This window comes from Mus caroli, unplaced genomic scaffold (assembly GCF_978045245.1).
Source record: "Mus caroli unplaced genomic scaffold, Mus_caroli_1 scaffold_6, whole genome shotgun sequence".
NCBI classification, from domain to species: domain Eukaryota; kingdom Metazoa; phylum Chordata; class Mammalia; order Rodentia; family Muridae; genus Mus; species Mus caroli.
The window spans coordinates 26,838,152-26,857,500 of record NW_028227261.1 but is presented as its reverse complement, the minus strand read 5'-3'; the positions used below and the strand labels follow the sequence as shown (position 1 = coordinate 26,857,500).

The window sequence follows — 19,349 nt, the reverse complement described above, 5'->3', positions numbered from 1 at the left end:
AGTGATTGTGTTTTTTACAGTTTCCTGCTACAGTTCCCTCGAATCAGTGCATTCAGTGATGTAATTGGTCTGAACCAGGGTCAGGGGATGAGTGGGCAGGGCCTGTGAAGGCTGACGAAAGCCTTAACTACTTTTTCTAAAGGTCTCATCCTCTCACAATTGAAGAGCTTATGATAAAGACCTCCATGGTCAGAGGCATCAGCATCCAGCACAGACTTGACTTTTTGCAAGAGATTGTTAGAGCTAGGCTGTAGCTCACCACCCAGGAGTCCAAGGCCTGCTGCCTGCCTGAGGTAGTCTGGTTAGGTGTGTTGAGGGTCCTTTGTCTGGCAGGACACTGGATCTCTTCATTAGGTATTGAAGGTCCATTGATCTTCTCTTGTCTGTTTCCATCTCTCCTTTTGTGCTAGGGATTATGGAGACTAAGAATATGATGTTGAGCTTGATAGCTTGCTTAGGTGCCCTGGGCTTTGGGTTCCTGGTATGGCTAAGAGGAAGCAAGAAGAGATAGCTGACCACATGTCCGTCTTTCCACCTTCTTCCCAGCAGGTCTTCCTGTGTCTGGTAGAGACAGAGCAGGAACAGGTGTGTGCCCAACCAGATTGGACCTGCCTATGCCGATGGATAGAGAGGATCAGGTCCTGTGTCTGTGTACCTACAGGGACCCCAGAACGGGGAATCCATGGAGCCAGGATGTCCCTGAGGGGAAAAACAGGTGTGAGACAGCCAGAGCACATGGGCAGGCAGACAGGAGACAATGCTATCAACCATGTTTTTGTCTTCATCAAATGCGACCTGTTTGATGGACTGATTTCACATCTATATTTTATATTGTTTAAATGAGGCATAGACTCATTAAAAGGTCCCACATGCTTCTTTTCAAAACTTTTACAGACAAATATTTTTACCACTATATTATGCTCTTAGAATAACCCACGCACAAGATAAAAATAAAGAAAATAAAGAGAGAGAGAGAGAGAGAGAGAGAGAGAGAGAGAGAGAGAGAGAGAGAGAGAGAGAGAACAATTTAATTGGTGGACCATCCAGCATATTCTGCCGGCAGTGAAAACATTGTTTACAGTTACCCTAGATGGGAAATGCTTAATGCTATAATATGAAGTTTATAAAAGACCCCTGGGATGCTAAATTATACATACAGATCAATAATGACTGTGCCGCAAGAGCTGATAGAAAAAAATGGAAGGAAATGGGGCCAAATGTTAAGCATGGACCCCTGGGGCTGAGAGCTGCTCTTACAAACAGAGCCTAGAAGGCACTTCCTTCTCATTTGTTAGAGGGCTGAGCTGATTTAATTTCAACCCGAAGACCATTGTTCTGTCTGTCTGCTTCATGGGAGCTTCCAGCCCTCTCAGAGGAGCTGTCCCATGCCTTCTGATGGGACACATCCTGTGTAGAGTCAGTGGCTGGGATTTTAGACTCTGGGCTCTTTTCTTTCTATGCTGTCTCTCTGCTTTCTCCTTCCCTCCTATCTGCCTAGGCAGTGTCTCTGGAGGCCTGTGTCTCTCTTGTGTGCTAAGCTGGGTTGTATTAGCTTCAATTTCCGACTCCCTGCTGCTCAAAAGTCAAGGAAAGCCAGAGCTTTAAGCCCATCCATTCAAATCTCCTTGCTGAAGACAAGCAGAGGCTCAGAGAGGTAAATGCCTTGCCTAAGGTTGCACAGACAGGAAGCAGGGGGGTGCCTGGATTTGAACCCAAGTCTGTGAGATCCCAAGGCTGGTTCCACAGTGCCACTGCTTGAGACCCTGTTCTCCTTCGTCCGTTTGTACCCAGTGCCCATCTGTAGCAGTGCATTTCTGCTCTACCTGAAGGTTGTGGCTATCCTGTCTTTGTGATAGGGCCCACAGGCACGGGCAATGGCCGTTTCTCCTCATAACAACCGGGAGAGTACAGAGGCAAGCCCTGATGCTGCACACACCTATGGGGCCCTTCGTCTTTGTGAGGTACCAGGGAGCGGTAGAAAGTGAACATGACGTCTCTTCCATCTGGCTCTAGGTCTCTGGGATCTCTTGACAGACTTGTCTCTGTTCCCACATCTTAGAAATCTCCTCTTTATGGGGGCAGGGACTTTCCTTTGCTCTGTACTCTCCATCCAGAGCCTAGACTGGCCCCTGGAATACAGTAGGCACCCCGCAAATGTGTGTTGAATAAAGAAGTGAGTGAAAGCCGGGCGTGGTGGCGCACGCCTTTAATCCCAGCACTCGGGAGGCAGAGGCAGGCAGATTTCTGAGTTCGAGGCCAGCCTGGGCTACAAAGTGAGTTCCAGGACAGCCAGGGCTATACAGAGAAACCCTGTCTCGAAAAAACCAAAAAAAAAAAAAAAAAGAAGTGAGTGAATGAATGGATGCTTGTCTGAAGTTGCAGCCCATGTCACCTGTGCCCTTTGCACTCAGAGCTGTGTCCTTCCTGGAGGATGGCCTTGGCCCGTGCTTAACTAGTTGTGCCAAGAGTCTGCTGGTTGCTCCCCACCCACCCAGGTTCTAGGCTTCCCTCTCTTTCCTGCCTGTGGGGCATTTTCCTCTCTCACCTTCATTTCCTATCCATGCACTGAGGGTCCTCTATAGTGGTTTCCACAGCATCCCAGCATCCTGCCTGGTCACCCGCTCAACCTTACCGACGCAGTGGTCCTGCAACTCCCTGTGGGGGGGGGCTGTAGGAGGAGATGGACAGCATTGGGAGGCCTGGCACGTCACTGCATGTGACTAGGTACTCCAGCAACTGTTTATAGCTTCCCCAATTCCTCCAGCGAACGGCTCCATTGCTAGGACTAATTTACTGGCACCTGCTTGGGTTGTGAGGCACGGAGACTACCTGCATAGACTTACTCAGCTAGGCCTCTGGGAGAGGCAGTGCTTTTCTTCCCAAGGGGTCAGGATTGGGGTTTCTTCTGCAGCCCCTCTGAACTCCAGGGGTCTGGCCTCTGGCTCAGCAGTGCTGCAGGGGCCTAGGGTATGGACATCATGACAGACTGGCCTTGGCTCTCAGCTCTGATTCTCACAGGGTGACCTCAGGCGAGTTGTCTGCTCCAGGTGCCTTGTGTTCTGTGTCTGCAGAATGTGGATGTCCATCTGTCCTCAGTCTTCCTGGCGTGTGTCCCCTCCCTGTCCACACACATGGGGGGGCAGAGGGGATGCTAGCTCTCCAGGGTTCTCACCTCTCTTCAGGTTCTACCATGTCTCCTCTGTTCACACTGGATCTCCTATCCATGGCCACAGCTAGAACAGTCATGGTTCCCTGAGGACCGCTGAGCCAGTGAGATGGAAGGGCCAAAGCCAGGGCCTCTCTGGCAGCTGACAATGTGACCCACAGCAATGGCCATGCCAAGGGCTTCCAGCCTGCAGGCAGAGCCAGTGAGGAGGGGAGAAGCAGAGTTTGGGATTCTCGGTTCCTGCTGCCTCTGCATGGTCAGCTGTTGCTGAGAGCACTCCTCAGAGTGAGCCTAGCTTTTGACCCTTTTGCCCAAATCCAGGTCCTTTCCAGTTTTGTGAGGGGTTAACACCGTGCTGGTGACTTCCCTGTTTGGGAAGGCATGACAAGGCACTAGCGGGGAAGACTCCTCCTTTCACACATCTGATTCCTATGCAAAGCCCTGCGAGCCCGGTCCCTCTCGGGACAGGCATACACCATCCCTTGGGTCTCATTAGGACCTCCACATCCTCTAGCTAAATAGCACATTTATATTAATAAAATCCACCAGAGACAGATGCTCAGAGGGATGGCTTTGGCCTGGAGAAGAGAATGTAACCCGAGAGCGAGCGAGCTTGCAATGGGGAGGGAGATGGGCCAGCAGCCGATGTGGCCTTGAAATGAGATTTGGATTTGCCACACCGGGTAAAGTGCTGTTCTCCTATGCCTGTGTCCCCATCCCCCTCAGACAGTGATAGCATCACCGACTTTGTCGAGTTGTGCAGAGCAGTTGAGGACAGGAGGAGGGAACTGTGTGTCGCACTACTGTGCCTGTGAAGGGCTGCTATGGTGTGCCGGTTAGCTGGAACTGTCGTCCTGATGCAGCTAGAATCATCTAGGAAGAATCCCAGTGAGGGTGGTCTGTACTGGACTGGTCTATGAGCATGTCTGTCTGTTGGCGGTTGTTTTCAGCTGATTAATGTGGGCAGACCCAGTTCTCCGTGGGCAGTGCCATCCTCTAGGCAGGGGTCCTGAACCATGTGAGAGTGCAGAAATCTAGACATCAACCAGGCAAGCAAGGATGGATGTTGTCATTTCTCTCCGCTCTTGACTGTGCGTGTGATCTGAGCAACGGCTTCAAGCTCCTGCCACCGTGACTTCCTCCAAGTGATGGACCATAATCTAAAATTGTCAGCTAAAATAAAGCCACTCTTCCCCAAGTTGCTTCTTGTCAGTGTGTTTTATCACAGTAATAGGAATGAAACCAGGACAATTGGTATGATAAGGCTGGTGGTTTGGAGCCAAGCTCATTCACAGGAGAGATGAGCTGCCTCAGGGACAAAAGACCTCTGCATTTACTGGGTAACTCTCTCACTGGCTTGATCACACACTCATTCATTCGTTGTTAGGTTCTTGCACTCATTCATTCATTCTCACACTCATTCATTCATTCATCCATCCATTCACTCATTGGATCATTTGTACATTCACTGATTGGTCTATTCATTCATTGGTGTATTTTCTTCATTCATCGGCTCACTCACTCAGTTGCTCATTCCATCCTTCATTGGCTCATTCACCCATTTATACGTTTCTTTACTTACTCATCCATTCATTGGCTTACTCACAGTTCCTCCATCCACTCACTCACCGGCTCACACATTCATCCATTGGCTCAGGCATTCATTCACAAATATACATTATCTGTGAGTGGTCAAGCATCCGGCTGGGGAAACCTGGTCACAGCCTTCTACCGTGACAGTCCCACTGTAGAGTGGACGGTAAGGGGAGCTCTGTACAGGAAAGAGATAGATATGGGAGAGAAGAGAAATCTGGTGTATCAGGAAAGCATCTGCTGCTCTTGTAAAGGCCCAGGGTGACATGGTAGGCAAGGGTCTCTGTGGAGGAGGGTGGAACAGGGTCTCCTCTGCCTGAGCTGAATCCGCACCCCTCAGTGAGGTAGGCAGGAATCCCTGGGCACGTGCTCTACTTCCTGTCTGCCTGGCTTGAGGACTTTGCCTAAGCTCTCAACTCCCCAAAGCCATGAACTTAGAGGCCAGTTATTGAGCAATGGCAACCCTGAGTGTCTCTGGATCCTGTATCGGGCAAATGTGTCCTGAGGTTTCTCCAGGAAACCTCTCTGCAACCCAAGTCCTCTTTTCCTGGGCCTGGCTGGTGAGTGTCTACCATGGGTGGCTGAGGAGGGCCAAGGTATCAGGGATAGTAGCTGCTTGACCCGTTCATGACATCACTCTCCTGATGTTAGCTCTCTGAACTGAGCCTCCTGGCCCTTGCTGGTCCCCTGGCCCTGGACACGGTTTGGAGCAATAGAGAGGACTCCAGGATGGCATCTTCCTTGGGGTCCTGGCCAGCCCAGCATAAGCCTGTAAGCAACCTTGGTTTATGAATTCTGGACCTAGAAAGGATTCAACACCTGGTTTTCCCAGTGATTTGAGGGAGGGAGCTGGTTTCGCAGCTAAGACATGTCTACAGCCTGGGCGTGGCTCTGCAGGAGGCTTGGAGTGACTTTTGACCCTGGAAGGAGCAGCAATCAGGCTAAGAGGCATCCATCTTGGTGGGTTCCTCCCAGAGCCTGGGAAGAGCTAACCTGTGCAACTGATGCAGGTACAAGGTTCTGCCTATGCTGAAGATGAAGAGGATGCTGAAGATGAAGAGGATGCTGAAGATGAAGAGGATGCTGAAGATGAAGAGCCGTAAGTGTCTCCCCTCTTGTCTGCTCTTGGGTTTTGGGGGAGGGGACTGAAATCCTTGCAAGTGCTGGACCCTCCCCAAACTAGGTGCCTCCCTGCAGGGCTTCCTGGCCCCTGCCCTGCAACTGTTCTCTCAGTAGCCTGTCAGCTTTTTCTGCCCAGTGGGGAGCAGGATGGGCTGCATACTTTGCAAAGGAGTGTGTTAGGGCCTGGCCATGTGCATAGGAGCAAGAGACAGAAACCTCAGAAACCACATTTATCCCGTGTGTATGTTGGGGCACAAAGCAACCCCAAACCTGTGCCTGGGATAAGGAGTTACATCCCTAGCTCTAGACTCTGACTTAGCTCTGTCCCTCGAACTCCCTTATGAGCCTTGGTGTCCTTATCTGTAAAGCAGAGGCCACGCCCCCCCCCACCCATGTCCCAGCATCATGCACAATTTCTTTGGCTCGTCTCGCTGCTGGGAAGCTGTGTTCCCTCAGGTTCAGTAACATCACCGTATCAACTTGCTACTTAGAGCCGTATGTTGGGAGATGCTGTGGCCTAAATGTTTGCATCAGGACCACAGTTGAAGGAGATGCTGTGTGGAGTCTCTGGTACTCAGGGTGTGCTTAGTAAATGTAGTTAATTGTTATTACAGCACTTAACAGTTTCTAAGGAGGGCAGTGTTAGTCACTGTTCTATTGCTGTGAAGAGACACCATGACTGAGGCAGTTCTTCTGAGAGAAGAAGGCATGTAACTGGAGGTGGGGGTGGTTGCTTACAGTTTTCAAGATTTACTCCATTATCATCATGGTGGGAAGCATGGTAATATGCAGGTGGGTGCTGAGGCAGTAGCTGAGAGCTACAGTTTGATCTGTAGGCAGAGAGAGAGAGAGAGAGAGAGAGAGAGAGAGAGAGAGAGAGAGAGACCAGGCTTGGTGTGGATTTTGAAACTTCAAAGCCTTACTTTCTTTGGCAAGGCCATGCCTCCTAATCCTTCTAATCTTTTCAAATATTGCCACTCTCCAGTGAACTAAGTATTCAAAAGCTTGATTCTATGGGGGCCATTTTCATGTAAACCACCACAAGGTCATAAAAGACAGGTTCTCATGTAGCTCAGCCTGGCCTGAACTCACTAGCTGAAGATAACCTTCAACTTCTGATCGTCTTGCTTCTACCTCCCTAATACTGGAGTTACAGGGATGTATGGCCATAGTCAATTTTTATGCAGTGCTAGGGATTGAACTTGTGCATGCTGGGCAAGCACTGTACCAAGACGATGCTGTTGGTAGCCTCAGCATCCCATCTCATACATGGGAGTTGTACGTTTATCCATAAACCCAGGAGATGGACCCAGGTTTCTGATCCCAGAGTCCAGGCTATGACCGGACCAATGCCCTGGCCCCATACTATCATTAAATGTCAGCACAATGATGGATGACCTGGCGCTCTGACTTGAGAGATGAGGAGGAAGGATGAAAGCCAGACAGATGATGGAATCTGGAAGTCTAGGGAACTCCTCACAGGTGTGCATCGTATATGGAGCTAAAAGACGATATTTGGGATGGAGAGGGGCTGACCAATTCAGGCCCAGAGATAGCATAGAGGATTCTGGGCTGTCTCTGAGCAGAGGCCAACCAGGGTTTGATTACGAATCCAGGCACAAGATTTCCTGAGGAGAAATGACAAGATAAAAGAGCTGTCTTCAGAACCCAGCCCCTCGGACACCCTGATCTTGGTCATCTAATCTTGAGAACAGGGAGGAAGTGAACTGTTCAGCAGGTCACTCAGGCCGTGGTGTTCTCCTTTGAGAGCCTGAGCAGACAGGTGAAGGCAGGACGAAGGTTTTTCTGCCAATTTGCTCAGTGCCGTTGGCCTGTCCTTGAATATTCAGCTGGTGATGTTTTCTGCTAGTAATCAATGAGCCTCCATTGATTTCCAGATAGAAATATTTTTCTGTGCGCTCTTTAATGAGACGACAGTCTCGCATGAACTAACAGCAGGCTAGAGAATTTCAGTTTGGATGTGTTTTATTGTTTTTAAAAAATGGCATCCATTCCTCTCTGGGGACATTTGTGTCTTCTGATCTCCACTGGGGCCATCTGCCACCACACCTGTGTATCCTCCACCTGCTGGCCTCACTGGGGTCATCCAGGTACCCCGTGCCAACCCACCTCACCATCTACAGGTTTTCTGCCCAGGGTTTCCCTCACTGGGGTCTCTGGTTGTGCAGAGTCCATGGGTAAAAGCTGGACTCCCCAAATCTCTTCTCTTTGAAGATGGAAGCCATTCCTTCCTACTCCTCCACCAACCATGCTGTAGTGGGTAGGTTTGCTTGTTAAGGGGTTGGTGCTGGGGTTCATGGAATAGGGAATAGATCATAGACTAGGATGACAGAGCAAAGAGAAAGTTCTGGAAGGAAGGAGAAATGCTAAAAATCAGTTTATGTGCCCCTGCCCCTCCCCAAAAATGGCTGCTCTAACTCATTTGAGACCCTTTGGTCTGAACTCATGCATGAGGTGGGTAGGGATTATAAGCCCACGGCAAATGTCTCCCCTTGACTGAGCTGGATCCCTGTTCCTCTTTCTGTCTCTGTCGTCTCCCATTTGAGCTCCGAGGACATCTAATTCCCCTCTCTTCTCGTGGTAGATTTGTTCTCTAGGGACAATTTTACATTGTCATACCTGGCACAGTGCTGGTGGGACCCACCTGGCTGGGCAGAAGTCAGAGGATTCTGAGCATGCTCCAGTGCCCAGGATGGCACCCTTGCTAGGGACTTTCCAGTCCAAGGGTCAGCCATGCTACTACCGAGAGCCCCACGAGTCTTACGGAGCACATGAAGCTCAGCCGGGGAGGCAGCCTGCCACACACGCGCTGGTGGTGGATCCAGGATGACGGCCCGGGGAACTTAGCTCTCATCCAGCTTGGAGAGTCTCAGTGCCAAGTGGCTTCTCTGTCTCAGGCTTGATTTTCATTCCTCTGTAAATAATCTCAGTTTCAGGAACACTCGTGTCTGTATTTGTTGCTGCATGTCTTTCATTGTGCTTTCTGTCTGGGTAATCCGAGGCTTGCAGGCAGCCAAGGACGAGGTGCACATTCCAATGAAACGCGATACAAAATAATTGCACAGATTTCTTTCACGTCTGAGTGACAGAGTAATCTCCCCAATACATCTCTCTTCCCTCTTTGCTCCCTCTGCTTTTGGCTTTCTCCTCTTTTTCCAGATTCTCTGGGATTTAAGTGGCTCCCTAGCATCCAGTCACTGAGATACACACGAGTCCCCATCAGCTTTTGTTCCCTATGATCTGTGCGCAGTGCCTTCGGGACTCGGGAGTGGGAACTGCAAGGGAGCAACCCCAGCTCTGGGAAGGGTGAGAAGAGGTCTCTATGGATTATGGTGTGTGTGTGTGTGTGTTCCAGATGCAGGACAGTAAGTACGTCCTGCAATGTTGATGTCTTGGGGTAGACATACTCTTAGCATCATGGTGTCAGAGAATCAGAACCATAGGGAACATTGTGAATTCTCACATTAAGCTTGGACTCTGGTCAAAAGAGCAAGGTGGAAGGATGGAGTGGGAGTCATGGCTTTAGAGGAGACGTGGGGAGTGGAGGAGACATAGGTGAGACCCTGTGTGTTTCTGTCTCCCGTGGGCTGAGCATTCTATCCTGGGAGAACTAGGGAGTTCATGAAAGTCAGAGTGAGAGAGGCCCTAGAGATCTGTGCATGAATTCTTTTTTTTTTTTTTTTTGGGTGCTTTGTCATGACATGCACATTCGGTGGGGGAGGTGATGGCAGTCAGTGGGAGGTTGCCTGGAAAAGTCCAGAGGGCCTTGATGGGGAAGAAGAGGCTGGGTAGCAGAGAGGACCATCAAGGTGACCATGCCACCTCCCGGGCTGTTTATTTTTTTCACCCCTCTGGGTCTCATGATAGTTGTTGAGTGGAGGCAAAATGGCCATTTCACAGAGCTAGCAGAGGGGATCAGGCTGGAAGGACGGTAGGCAGCGTGTAAGAAGTGTGTTAAATGGTCAGAGGCCACCAGGCTTATTGGAGGTGGGATGGCTGGGACCCTGGACTTGTGGTCGCCCAAAGGTAAGGACTCTTAGTGGGATGCAGTTTCCCAGGGCCAGGTGAGGGTCTCTGTGTTCTAGGGTAGAGATTAGCACTGGGATGGGGTGATGGGGTAGTGGGGGTGCTCCTGCAGTTGCTGATCGTTTAGCATTCACTCACATCCTGGAATATGGGGATGGGTCCAGAGGGGATTAGAAAGGGCCTGGCTTGCTAAGCACTTTTGTCCAGAGCCGCTGGGTGGGGGGACCCTGTATCACGACTTGGAGGAGAACTATGTTCGATGAGCCTGTTGACCAGACAACGATATGGATAGTCACATTGAGCCTCAAACCACAGGACCAGAGACTGTATATACCCAGAGTTCAAACTCAAGCCTTCCTGACTTCAAGTGGTCCATTCTTCTGATGGGCTGTCCTGGCCAGCCCCAGCCCCTACATGGTACTCTGCTGCTCTGGTTCTCCTTGGCCTCCTGATCTGGCTGTGTCCCACATGGTAGGTCTGTCAGTCTAGCAGCTAGTCAGGTTTGCTGAGGACCAGGCTTCCATCAGTCTCCTGTGGGTCTCCATAACAACAGTTACTCATCCTGACTCTTCCTGAGAGGCCAGGAGTGGCAGAAGCTGAGGCAGACCTGCGATATCCAACCCACTAAAGGACCATTCTGCTTCCCAGAAACTGTCTCAGCCTCTTCCCAAATTTGCCCGCTGTCAGCTAGCTCAGGATTCAGGAGGTCTGCTGAAAACCCCTGGTCTGCATCTTGCTCATGCTCCTGTAGACATCTGGACAGTCTCCTGGGGCCCCGGAGCCTCTGGGCTCCTCTCTCTCCTTCTCACATGGCATCACTTTGGAACACAGGCTTTGAGGCCACATCTCTCATGAGTGCCTGGCTTTACTGAATCTCTCTCAGCCTCAGTTTTCCTTTCTGTCCACTGGGATGCAGAGAGAAGAATGACTAGTGTCTGTGAACTTCTGGGCTGGGTCCTGGTGTGTCCTCTGTGAGCAGTGAATAAAGCCTCAGGCTTGATACCTCCCATTCTTCTAAAATCACTTCAGACGTGGCCTTGCCCATTTGATACAAGTCAGAGTCCTTCAGCCTGACGTTTCAGGCCTCTGTGGGGGAGTCTCCAGTTGTCATTCCAGTCTGACCATTTTTGTCTTTATGTTCTCTGTAGTTTCAAGTGACTATTTCTCCAGGCCACTTGTCACTAAATCATGCCTCATACTCCAGCTGTAAGGACCGGTCTTCCTCCACTCTACCCCTCTGTGTCTTGAGACTTGACCGGATTGTCTGTTGGGATTGCTAACCTCTAGCTGCACCTCCTCTAGGAAGCCTTCTGGAATGTTGAACTGAGTAGAACCTCCCCTGCGGTCCTGTATGCAGGCTGAGAGTGACGTCATCCCTCTTGGAGCACGCGCTCTGGCTGTTCCCCAGTAGGCCAGGCCAGGAAGGCTCTTCCCCATAGTTTTCAAAAGCTGCCACACCTCACTGCTCAGCGGTTCTCACCCTCCCAGAAAAGCTTTTCCTGTGTTTGTCTTAGACATGCCTTACCTGCTAAGAGCTCCACCAGACTCCCTGTTCTTCATAGTTATCCCCCTTCTCCAGCACGAAACAGTGGCCAGAGAGGTCCCCAAGACACCTGAAAGGGAGAGGCAGAGGTCGGAGGGAGGGTGGGAGCACCTGGAAGGAGAGGGAACAGGGAAGAGGGAGATGGGTGAGCACAGAGCCTCAAATGGCCAACGAGCTTTTCCAACAGGAGAGTGCCTGCTACCTCTTGTCTCAGCTGCTGGGAAATGGTTTCACCAGACCTCTTAAACCAACTGTCAAAATAAAGTGCTCAGGGAGACATAGCTCTTGCTTTGATGACAAAATTTCCACGCACCGATTCTTTAATCCCTGCTCCCTGTGAAACTGGAGATGCTGAACACCCTCACCCTTGTCCCTGCCACCCTCTCCCAGAGCCCCTGTCCTCCTTTGCTTACAAAATGCTGCAGCAAAGAACCACTCGGGTATAATGATTGCCATGCAGTTTCTCACGACAGTTTTTTTTTTTATTATTTTGTTTGTTTTTTACTTTTTCAGAGGAAAATGACAGCACTCGAGCCTTGTAGTTTAGTGTCGAGGGAGGGGAGGAGATGCTGGCTGTCAGAATGGAGACTAGGAGGAGGGGAGGACAGTGCGTCTGATGGTGAGGTCCAAGTCTGTCAGCAGGAGGGACAGAAAGTGCCCGTGCCCTGTGCCCACTGAGGCCAAGGTGGTGTGTCCTCATGCTCAGGCTCTCCACCCACACCTCTTCCATCTTGCAGTTTTCGCTCTGCTACTACCCTACCTGCGCTGGTCCCAACACATCCCTCAACGGAGAAATCACCCACATTACTGTAACCATCGGGGTGGGAGTGAAGATATTCTAGAGACCATTTGATGAAACAGAGGGCCTCTGGGAATCGAAATCTGCCCAAGAATCTCGTGGTGGATGAAGAACAAGGAGGAAACCTGGTGTTGCCCTGTGCATGGGGTTGTCATAGCATCATGCAAGACAGACTGAAGCTGAGGCAGTGATTGAATGGTGGTGGGCTGGGCCATGCTTTGACCTGGACTGCTTATTCATGCATTCCCTATGACCTGGACTGCTTAGTCATGCCACCCTGTGATGGTTTGAATAGGAATGGACCTCACAGATTCATGTGTTTGAATGTTTGGCACTACTAGAGGTGTGGCCTTGTTGGAGGAGGTGTGGCTTTGTTGGAAGAGGTGTGGCCTTGTTGGAAGAGGTGTGGCCTTGTTGGAAGAAGTGTGGCCTTGCTGGAGTAACTGTGTCACTGTGGAGATGGACTTTGAGATCTATGTTCAGGCTCCGTTTAGGGTGGGAGAGAGTCTCCTGCTGCCTCAGGATCAAGATATAAAACTCTCAGTACCTCTGGCAGGCACCCTGTCTGCCTGCATGCTGCCATGCCTCCCACCATGATGATTATTATGGTCTGAACCTCTGAAACTGTAAACCAGCCTTAGTGAAATGTTTTCTTTTATAGGAGTTGCCTTGGGCCTGGTGTCTCTTTATAGCAATAGAACCTTAACTAAGTCAGGTTCTCTATTTAAACCTAAATCTCATGTTAGAGCCCCAAAGATGGATTTGGTGTCTGTCTGGTTTCTAGTATGACATAGTCTCTTTAACAGGCATATTAAGGCACTGGTGGCTTAGCTTGGCTGTTACATTAATGTTACTAGTGACATTATTGGCCCTGTGGTTCACCATGGACCACTGTGGATCAGGATGTGCATAATCCCTACAAAGCTCTGGCCTAACAGACATCAAAGATACAACTCCTCACCTCGAATGGTGATGTGGGGACCTCCTTTTCTTGGGGGTGGGGGACGTGCCACTCACACTTTGGCAGAGATGGAAGCTGTGCACACAGCTTCCGTTATTTGGAGAGTTTGGGAAGCACAAGGCAGGAAAGCAGCCAACAGTGGCTCAGGCGATTCAGGTCTGAAAGGCTCACAGAACCAGATGCGTGAAGAGAGGTAGTATAAGCCACCTTCTGCAGAGCCCCCAGCTAAGGATGGCTTTACAGACAAAGGTCTGTTGTGGATTTGATGGCAGGGGAAACCCCGCTTTGAATCGCGAGTGGGTGAAAGAGTGTGTTTACCCTCATCAGTGTGTCTGTGCTGTAAAGAAATTGGACCTGATTGTTATATTTGAATTTCATCAATAAAAGATTTGTGGAAATTTGTTTTCTCTCTTATGAAGTATTTATGTTGGATCTTTGATGTTCCCTCTGGGCTCAAAGAAAGGTTTAAATATTTGCTGTCTTTCCTGCTGACCCCTGCTTCAGCTTGGTCAGACATTTGGCAGTGCAAGGGAAGCTGTCTGCTTTCTCGTCCACCCCTGCTTGTTTATTCTTAGCATTTGGCTTCATGGTTACATGATGTCTGTCACAACACAGTCTCATGAGAGCGTTGAAATCAGGAAGAAGGGCAAGGCAAGGGTGGTGGCAGCAGATTCCCCTCACTGCCCTGTGGGTCCACCCCTAAACCACTCTCTGGAGCAGGAGCCCATAGGCTGTCTGCTGCTGCAGAGCAAGCCAGGGGCCTGTTAGTGAAGGAGAGAGGGAGAGTCCTGTCCACCACTGCTTGATCCTCAGTGCTGGCAAATGTACTCACCAGCAGCATCTCAGAGGTGTCAGGGCTGGGCTGGGGACCAGGAAACATGCGATCCAGAAGTATCTATGGTGTAGCTAACTCCTCTAGGTTAGGGACCACGACATGGGAGTCATGTATAGGTACCTGTTGCATGGGGGTTTCTCACTGTCTGCGAAACAGACCCGTGGCCTTCACTCTGCCCAGCCCTGAGCAACATGGGGAGGGTCAGTTTACACATGAGAGCACTTTGGTTCATGGAGTCCTTGCTTCACGTGTTCCCATGATCTCCCAACAACCCTGGAAAAGTGCTTGCTTTTGTCTCTGCTTTACAGCTGGAAAGCTGAGGCTCAGGGCAGTTGACCCCAGATCTACGAAGGGCAGGTGGTGGTCAGATTCTAGGGCTGTGCCTCATCTGTCCCTCTGCAGGTGGAACTGGCACAGGCAGATATCCAGGGAGAGTTTCCTGGTTTCAAAGACTGTCACCAGCTCCAAGCTTGTGGCTGGACTGGCCTCTCTCAATCCTGTTCTTTGTCTCTACTAGTATTCTAGGACCTTAGAACTTGCCTGTGATGTGAGGAGATTTTTTCTTTTCAAGACCATGAATGGATACACTATGTATGCTCAGTGGTGGGATACACAGTTCCTGGTTGGTGTCCTGCTGGCATTTCTTTGAGAATCAGCATGCAGTTACACAGAACAGAAGTGTATGCTAATGACAATAGTTGCTCTGCATATTGTGGTGGTTTGGACGGAAAGGCCCTCAAAGGCTCATATGTTTGAATGCTTGGACCCAGTTAGTGGAACTGTTTGGGAAGGATCAGGAGGTGTGGCCTTGTTGGAGGAGGTGTGTCCCTGGGAGTGGGCTTTGAGTTTTCCAAAGCTCATGCCAGGCCAGATCTCCCCACACCTGTCTGCTTCCTGCCTGAAAATCACAGATCATTATCTCAAGCTCTCAGGTACTGCTCCAGTTCCATGCCTGTCTGCTCTCCACTATGATCATCATGAACTGACCCTCTCACACTGTAAGCAAGCCTCCAATTTCTTTCTTTCTTTTACAAGAGCTGCCTTGGTCATGATATCTATTCATAGCAATAAACAGTAACTAAGATAGTCACAATGCATAAAACCCACTTCCAGTGATTCACACCCACAGATGACCATGTCTGTATAATTGTGTGAAGTCTCCGCACAGTGTTTGTAAAGTGAGCTTGGGTACCTGGCATGACTTAGAGCCTGCATCTAGTCCTGCTATGGGAGGCCTCCACTGTCACTGTGGTCCTACATAGGCCTGTGCCCAGCACTGCCTGCTGGCCCTCCTGGCTTCCCAGAGAGATGGGATATGCAAGTATAGGAAACACTATGTGTTGGAACCTTAAGGCAGGAGGGGCTCTGGGTGCAGATGGAGTACAGTGGAGACTCAGAGAAGGAGAGGTGGGTGGGGGTTCATGTGTGGAGTTCTGGGCCTTGTGGGCAGGGTCAGAATCAGGAGGTTATCTGAGGAGCCCTGAACTTTCAGGAGGGGTGAGGGATGGCTGTCTCTCCTGGACGAAGAGGCACTCCTGGGCTCTGAACAGAGAAACTGGGCCCTGAGTGCTGCATATGGGGGATGAGGGGTGCGGGGAGAGGGAGAGTGCAATGCAGGCTGAGTTCTCTTAGTGTGATTTTCTGCTATCAACTGGGGAGCCATCAGAAGGGCCTGGTTTGCAGACTTGATGCCGTGCATTTTCTGACCCTCTATGCAAACGCGAATTGCTCACAGCACAAATGGACACATTTGGATGATCTGACACCCGGAATTGCTCAGCGCCACTTGGCTGTGTAAAGACAGCAATTTCAGCTGCTCCAAAGTGGTGTTTTTCTGCCACCAGCAGATTTCTTTTCCCTCTTCAAATGGCACTTTCAGGGAAAATCGGCCTCATCCTCTAGCTGGCTCCAGGGAGACCGAGTAAGACATCTCCTCCACATGAAGGAGTGCTCCCCAATCGGGGGCCCGCGATGCGGCTTCCTCCTTATACCCTGGAGGTCAAACAGGAGCAATGTCCTTCCATATCTTCCCCTGTGATCCTTCCATCTGTGTGTCCAAGTTGGGTGTACTGGCTAGTTTTGTGTCAACTTGACGCAGCTGGAGTTATCACAGAGAAAGGAGCTTCAGTTGAGGAAATGCCTCCCTGAGATCCAACTATAAGGCATTTCCTCAATTAGTGATCAAGGGGGAAAGGCCCCTTGTGGGTGGGACCATCTCTGGGCTGGTAGTCTTGGGTTCTATAAGAGAGCAGGCTGAGCAAGCCAGGAGAAGCAAGCCAGTAAAGAACATCCCTCCATGGCCTCTGCATCAGCTCCTGCTTCCTGACCTGTTTGAGTTCCAGTCCTGACTTCCTTGGTGATGAACAGCAGTATGGAATTGTAAGCTGAATAAACCCTTTCCTCCCCAACTTGCTTCTTGGTCATGATGTTTATGCAGGAATAGAAACCCTGACTAAGACAAATTGGTACCAGCATAGTGGGGTATTCCTGTGACAACCTGACCATGTTTTGGGGAGGACTGTGGAAGGACTTTGGAACTTTGGGCTAGAAGATCCATTCGGTGTTAAGAGCTCTGTCAGATGTTGTATAGGAGCTTGGAAGATAATGTTGAAAACAGTGCAGAAGATGGAGGCCTGGCTTGTGAAATTTCAGAGGGAAAATTAAAGACTCTTTTCAGGGCCATTGTTATTTTGCTTTTGAAGATTCTGTGGTTCTGGTTAGCTGGGGATGAAGAATCAGCTGTGATTAACAAGATACCAGAACTACTAAAGCAAAAAATTTGCATTACTGGGACTATTGATGCTGGTTAGCTGGAGCTAAGAAATTAGCGGTGATTGAGAAGAGACCAGCATCATTGAGGTGACATCTTCTGGGAAGTGTTTTCTGAAAGCACAGAGACTGTGTTCTAGAGATAGCCAAGGTTGTACCTTGTGCTGTGGCTGGACTTTGTAATGTGTAAGGGTCACCCAGGTGGTACTGGTTTTGAAGGGGTCACACAGAGCAGCTGAGGTACGGCACTGTGAGAGGCCATAGAAGGCCATTGGTGAAGGTGCAGCCTCAGTTGCAATTGACAGCCCAGGACTGAAGGGGTCATGCAGTGTTTTGGAGATGCCAGTACCATGAGATGACCACCAAGAGCAGCAGCAGTGGAGTACAGGCATCTGGAGCCTAGAAGACGACATGTGTGCTACAAAGGGCATGGCTGGAGAAGTGACCCAAGCCCTTGGAGGAGCCCAGAAGATCGTGAGTTGGATCCCAGACATTGGATGGTTAGAGATTGATTTTTGCTTTTGATTGTGGCTGTGTCCTGATATTTTCCCTTTTGAAGGAAGAAACTATTTAGTGGAGCCACAGTTAAGAGACTTTTAATTGTAAAAAGACTTTGGATTTTAAAAGAGATGGATATTTTGGATTGAAATTTTAAGAATATGTAATGACCGTGGGACGTTTAAAGTTATTTAGACCTTGGGGATGAATAAGAATGTAAGGCTTGAGGCTTACTAGTGATGTGTTTGTGTGTCAAGTTGACAAAGGGTCAATTGTACTGGCTAGTTTTGTGTCAACTTGACACAGCTGGAGTTATCACAGAGAAAGGAGCTTCAGTTGAGGAAATGCCTCCCTGAGATCCAACTGTAAGGCATTTTCTCAATTAGTGATCAAGGGGGAAAGGCCCCTTGTGGGTGGTGCCATCCCTGGGCTGGTAGTCTTGGTTCTATAAGAGAGCAGGCTGAACAAGGCAGGGGAAGCAAGCCAGTAAAGAACATCCCTCCATGGCCTCTGCATCAGCTCCTGCTTCTTGACCTGCTTGGGTTCCAGTCCTGACTTCCTTGGTGATGAACAGCAGCAAGGAAGTGTAAGCCAAATAAACCCTTTCCTCCCCAACTTGCTTCTTGGTCATGATGTTTGTGCAGGAATAGAAACCCTGACTAAGACACTGGGTGACTGTTGCCCCTCTCAGCCTCAGATGGCTTGTCTTGTCCTCTTGCTCTGAAACAGAGCTCCCCTCTACCTGCTGGAGAAGGTGTTCCGGGATCGCCACCTTCAGACTCACCTCACTCCTCCTTGCCCTACAATCTCGTTCACCCTCTAGAGAGTTCCCTGCAGGACAGATAGGGCCTGGGTGAGCCATTGCTGCCTGCCAGTCACGGACTCCAGGAAGGTGCCTCTCTCCTTTCAGAACTGGGGAAATGGCTGCAGACTGCTAAGCTGTAGTCCCTCGCTCTCCTGTTCATCTGTACACGTGGGCTGTCAGCGACGGGACTGGTGGCAGCTGAGGAAACACGTTCTGACAAATGTTCATCGGGGAGAGCAAAGGTGAGTGAGCTGGCACAGCCAGTTCTACATGTCCTGTGTCACATAGGATGACTCAAAGCAGAAAGGGCCAGGTGACATGCATAGCCGGGCAGTCTGGGGCTAAGGAGCATGTGTGTGCCATGTTCTGGTGAGCTGGATAGTTTTATGTCAACTTGACACAAGTTAATGTCATCTGAGAGGAGGGAGCCTCAATTAAGACAATGCTTCCATGAGTCCGGGATGTAGGCAGGCAAGCTTGTTGGAGGACCTGGTCCATTGTGGGTGGGGCAATCCCTGAGCTGATGGATCTGGAGTCTATAAGAAAGCAGGCTGAACAAGCCATGGGGAGCAAACCAGTAAGCTGCACTCCTCATGGCCTCTGCATCAGCTCCTGCCTCCAGGTTCCTGCCCTGTCTGAGTTCCCTCCCTTTCTGAGTTCTTGCCCTGTTTCAGTTCCTGCCTCCTGGTTCCTGTCCTGTCTGAGTTCCCTGTCTGAGTTCCTGCCCTGTCTGAATTCTGGTCCTGTCTGAATTCCTGCCCTGTCTGAATTCCTGCCCTGTCTGAGTTCCTGCTGTGTGAGTTCCTGCCTCCTGGTTCCTGCTCTGTCTGAGTTCTCTCCCTGTCTGAGTTCCTGCCCTGTCTGAATTCTGGCCCTGTCTGAGTTCCTGTTGTCTGAGTTCCCGTCTCCTGGTTTCTGCCCTGTCTGAGTGTCCACCCTGTCTGAGTTCCTGCCTGAGTGTCCACCTGTCTGAGTGTCCGCCTGTCTGAGTGTCCACCTGTCTGAGTTCCTGCCTGTCTGAGTGTCCACCTGTCTGAGTTCCTGCCTCCTGGTTCCTGCCCTGTCTGAGCTCTCTCCCTGTCTAAGACACCTGGCTAAGCTGGTGGCTGCCTATGGCTATAATCTCCAAGGTCCTTAAACCTCAAACCCCACTGCTTCCTGAGCCTGAGTCTGACTCACAGTTTCCAGGGTTCTGTGATGTACCAGGCACG

General features: G+C 50.2%; 1 protein-coding gene across 1 annotated transcript in view; it reads left to right on the top strand.

Annotated features, from left to right (window-relative positions):
- Matn1 (matrilin 1) overlaps positions 1–12,324 on the top strand; it is a 42,625-nt gene extending 30,301 nt beyond the window's left edge. The window contains exons 9-11 of the mRNA XM_085839515.1: positions 5,770–5,858; positions 9,153–9,208; positions 12,209–12,324. Coding sequence (XP_085695641.1) covers positions 5,770–5,858; positions 9,153–9,208; positions 12,209–12,324 — 261 coding nt within the window. The remainder of the gene's footprint in view (positions 1–5,769; positions 5,859–9,152; positions 9,209–12,208) is intronic.
- The last annotated feature ends 7,025 nt before the right edge of the window (positions 12,325–19,349 follow it).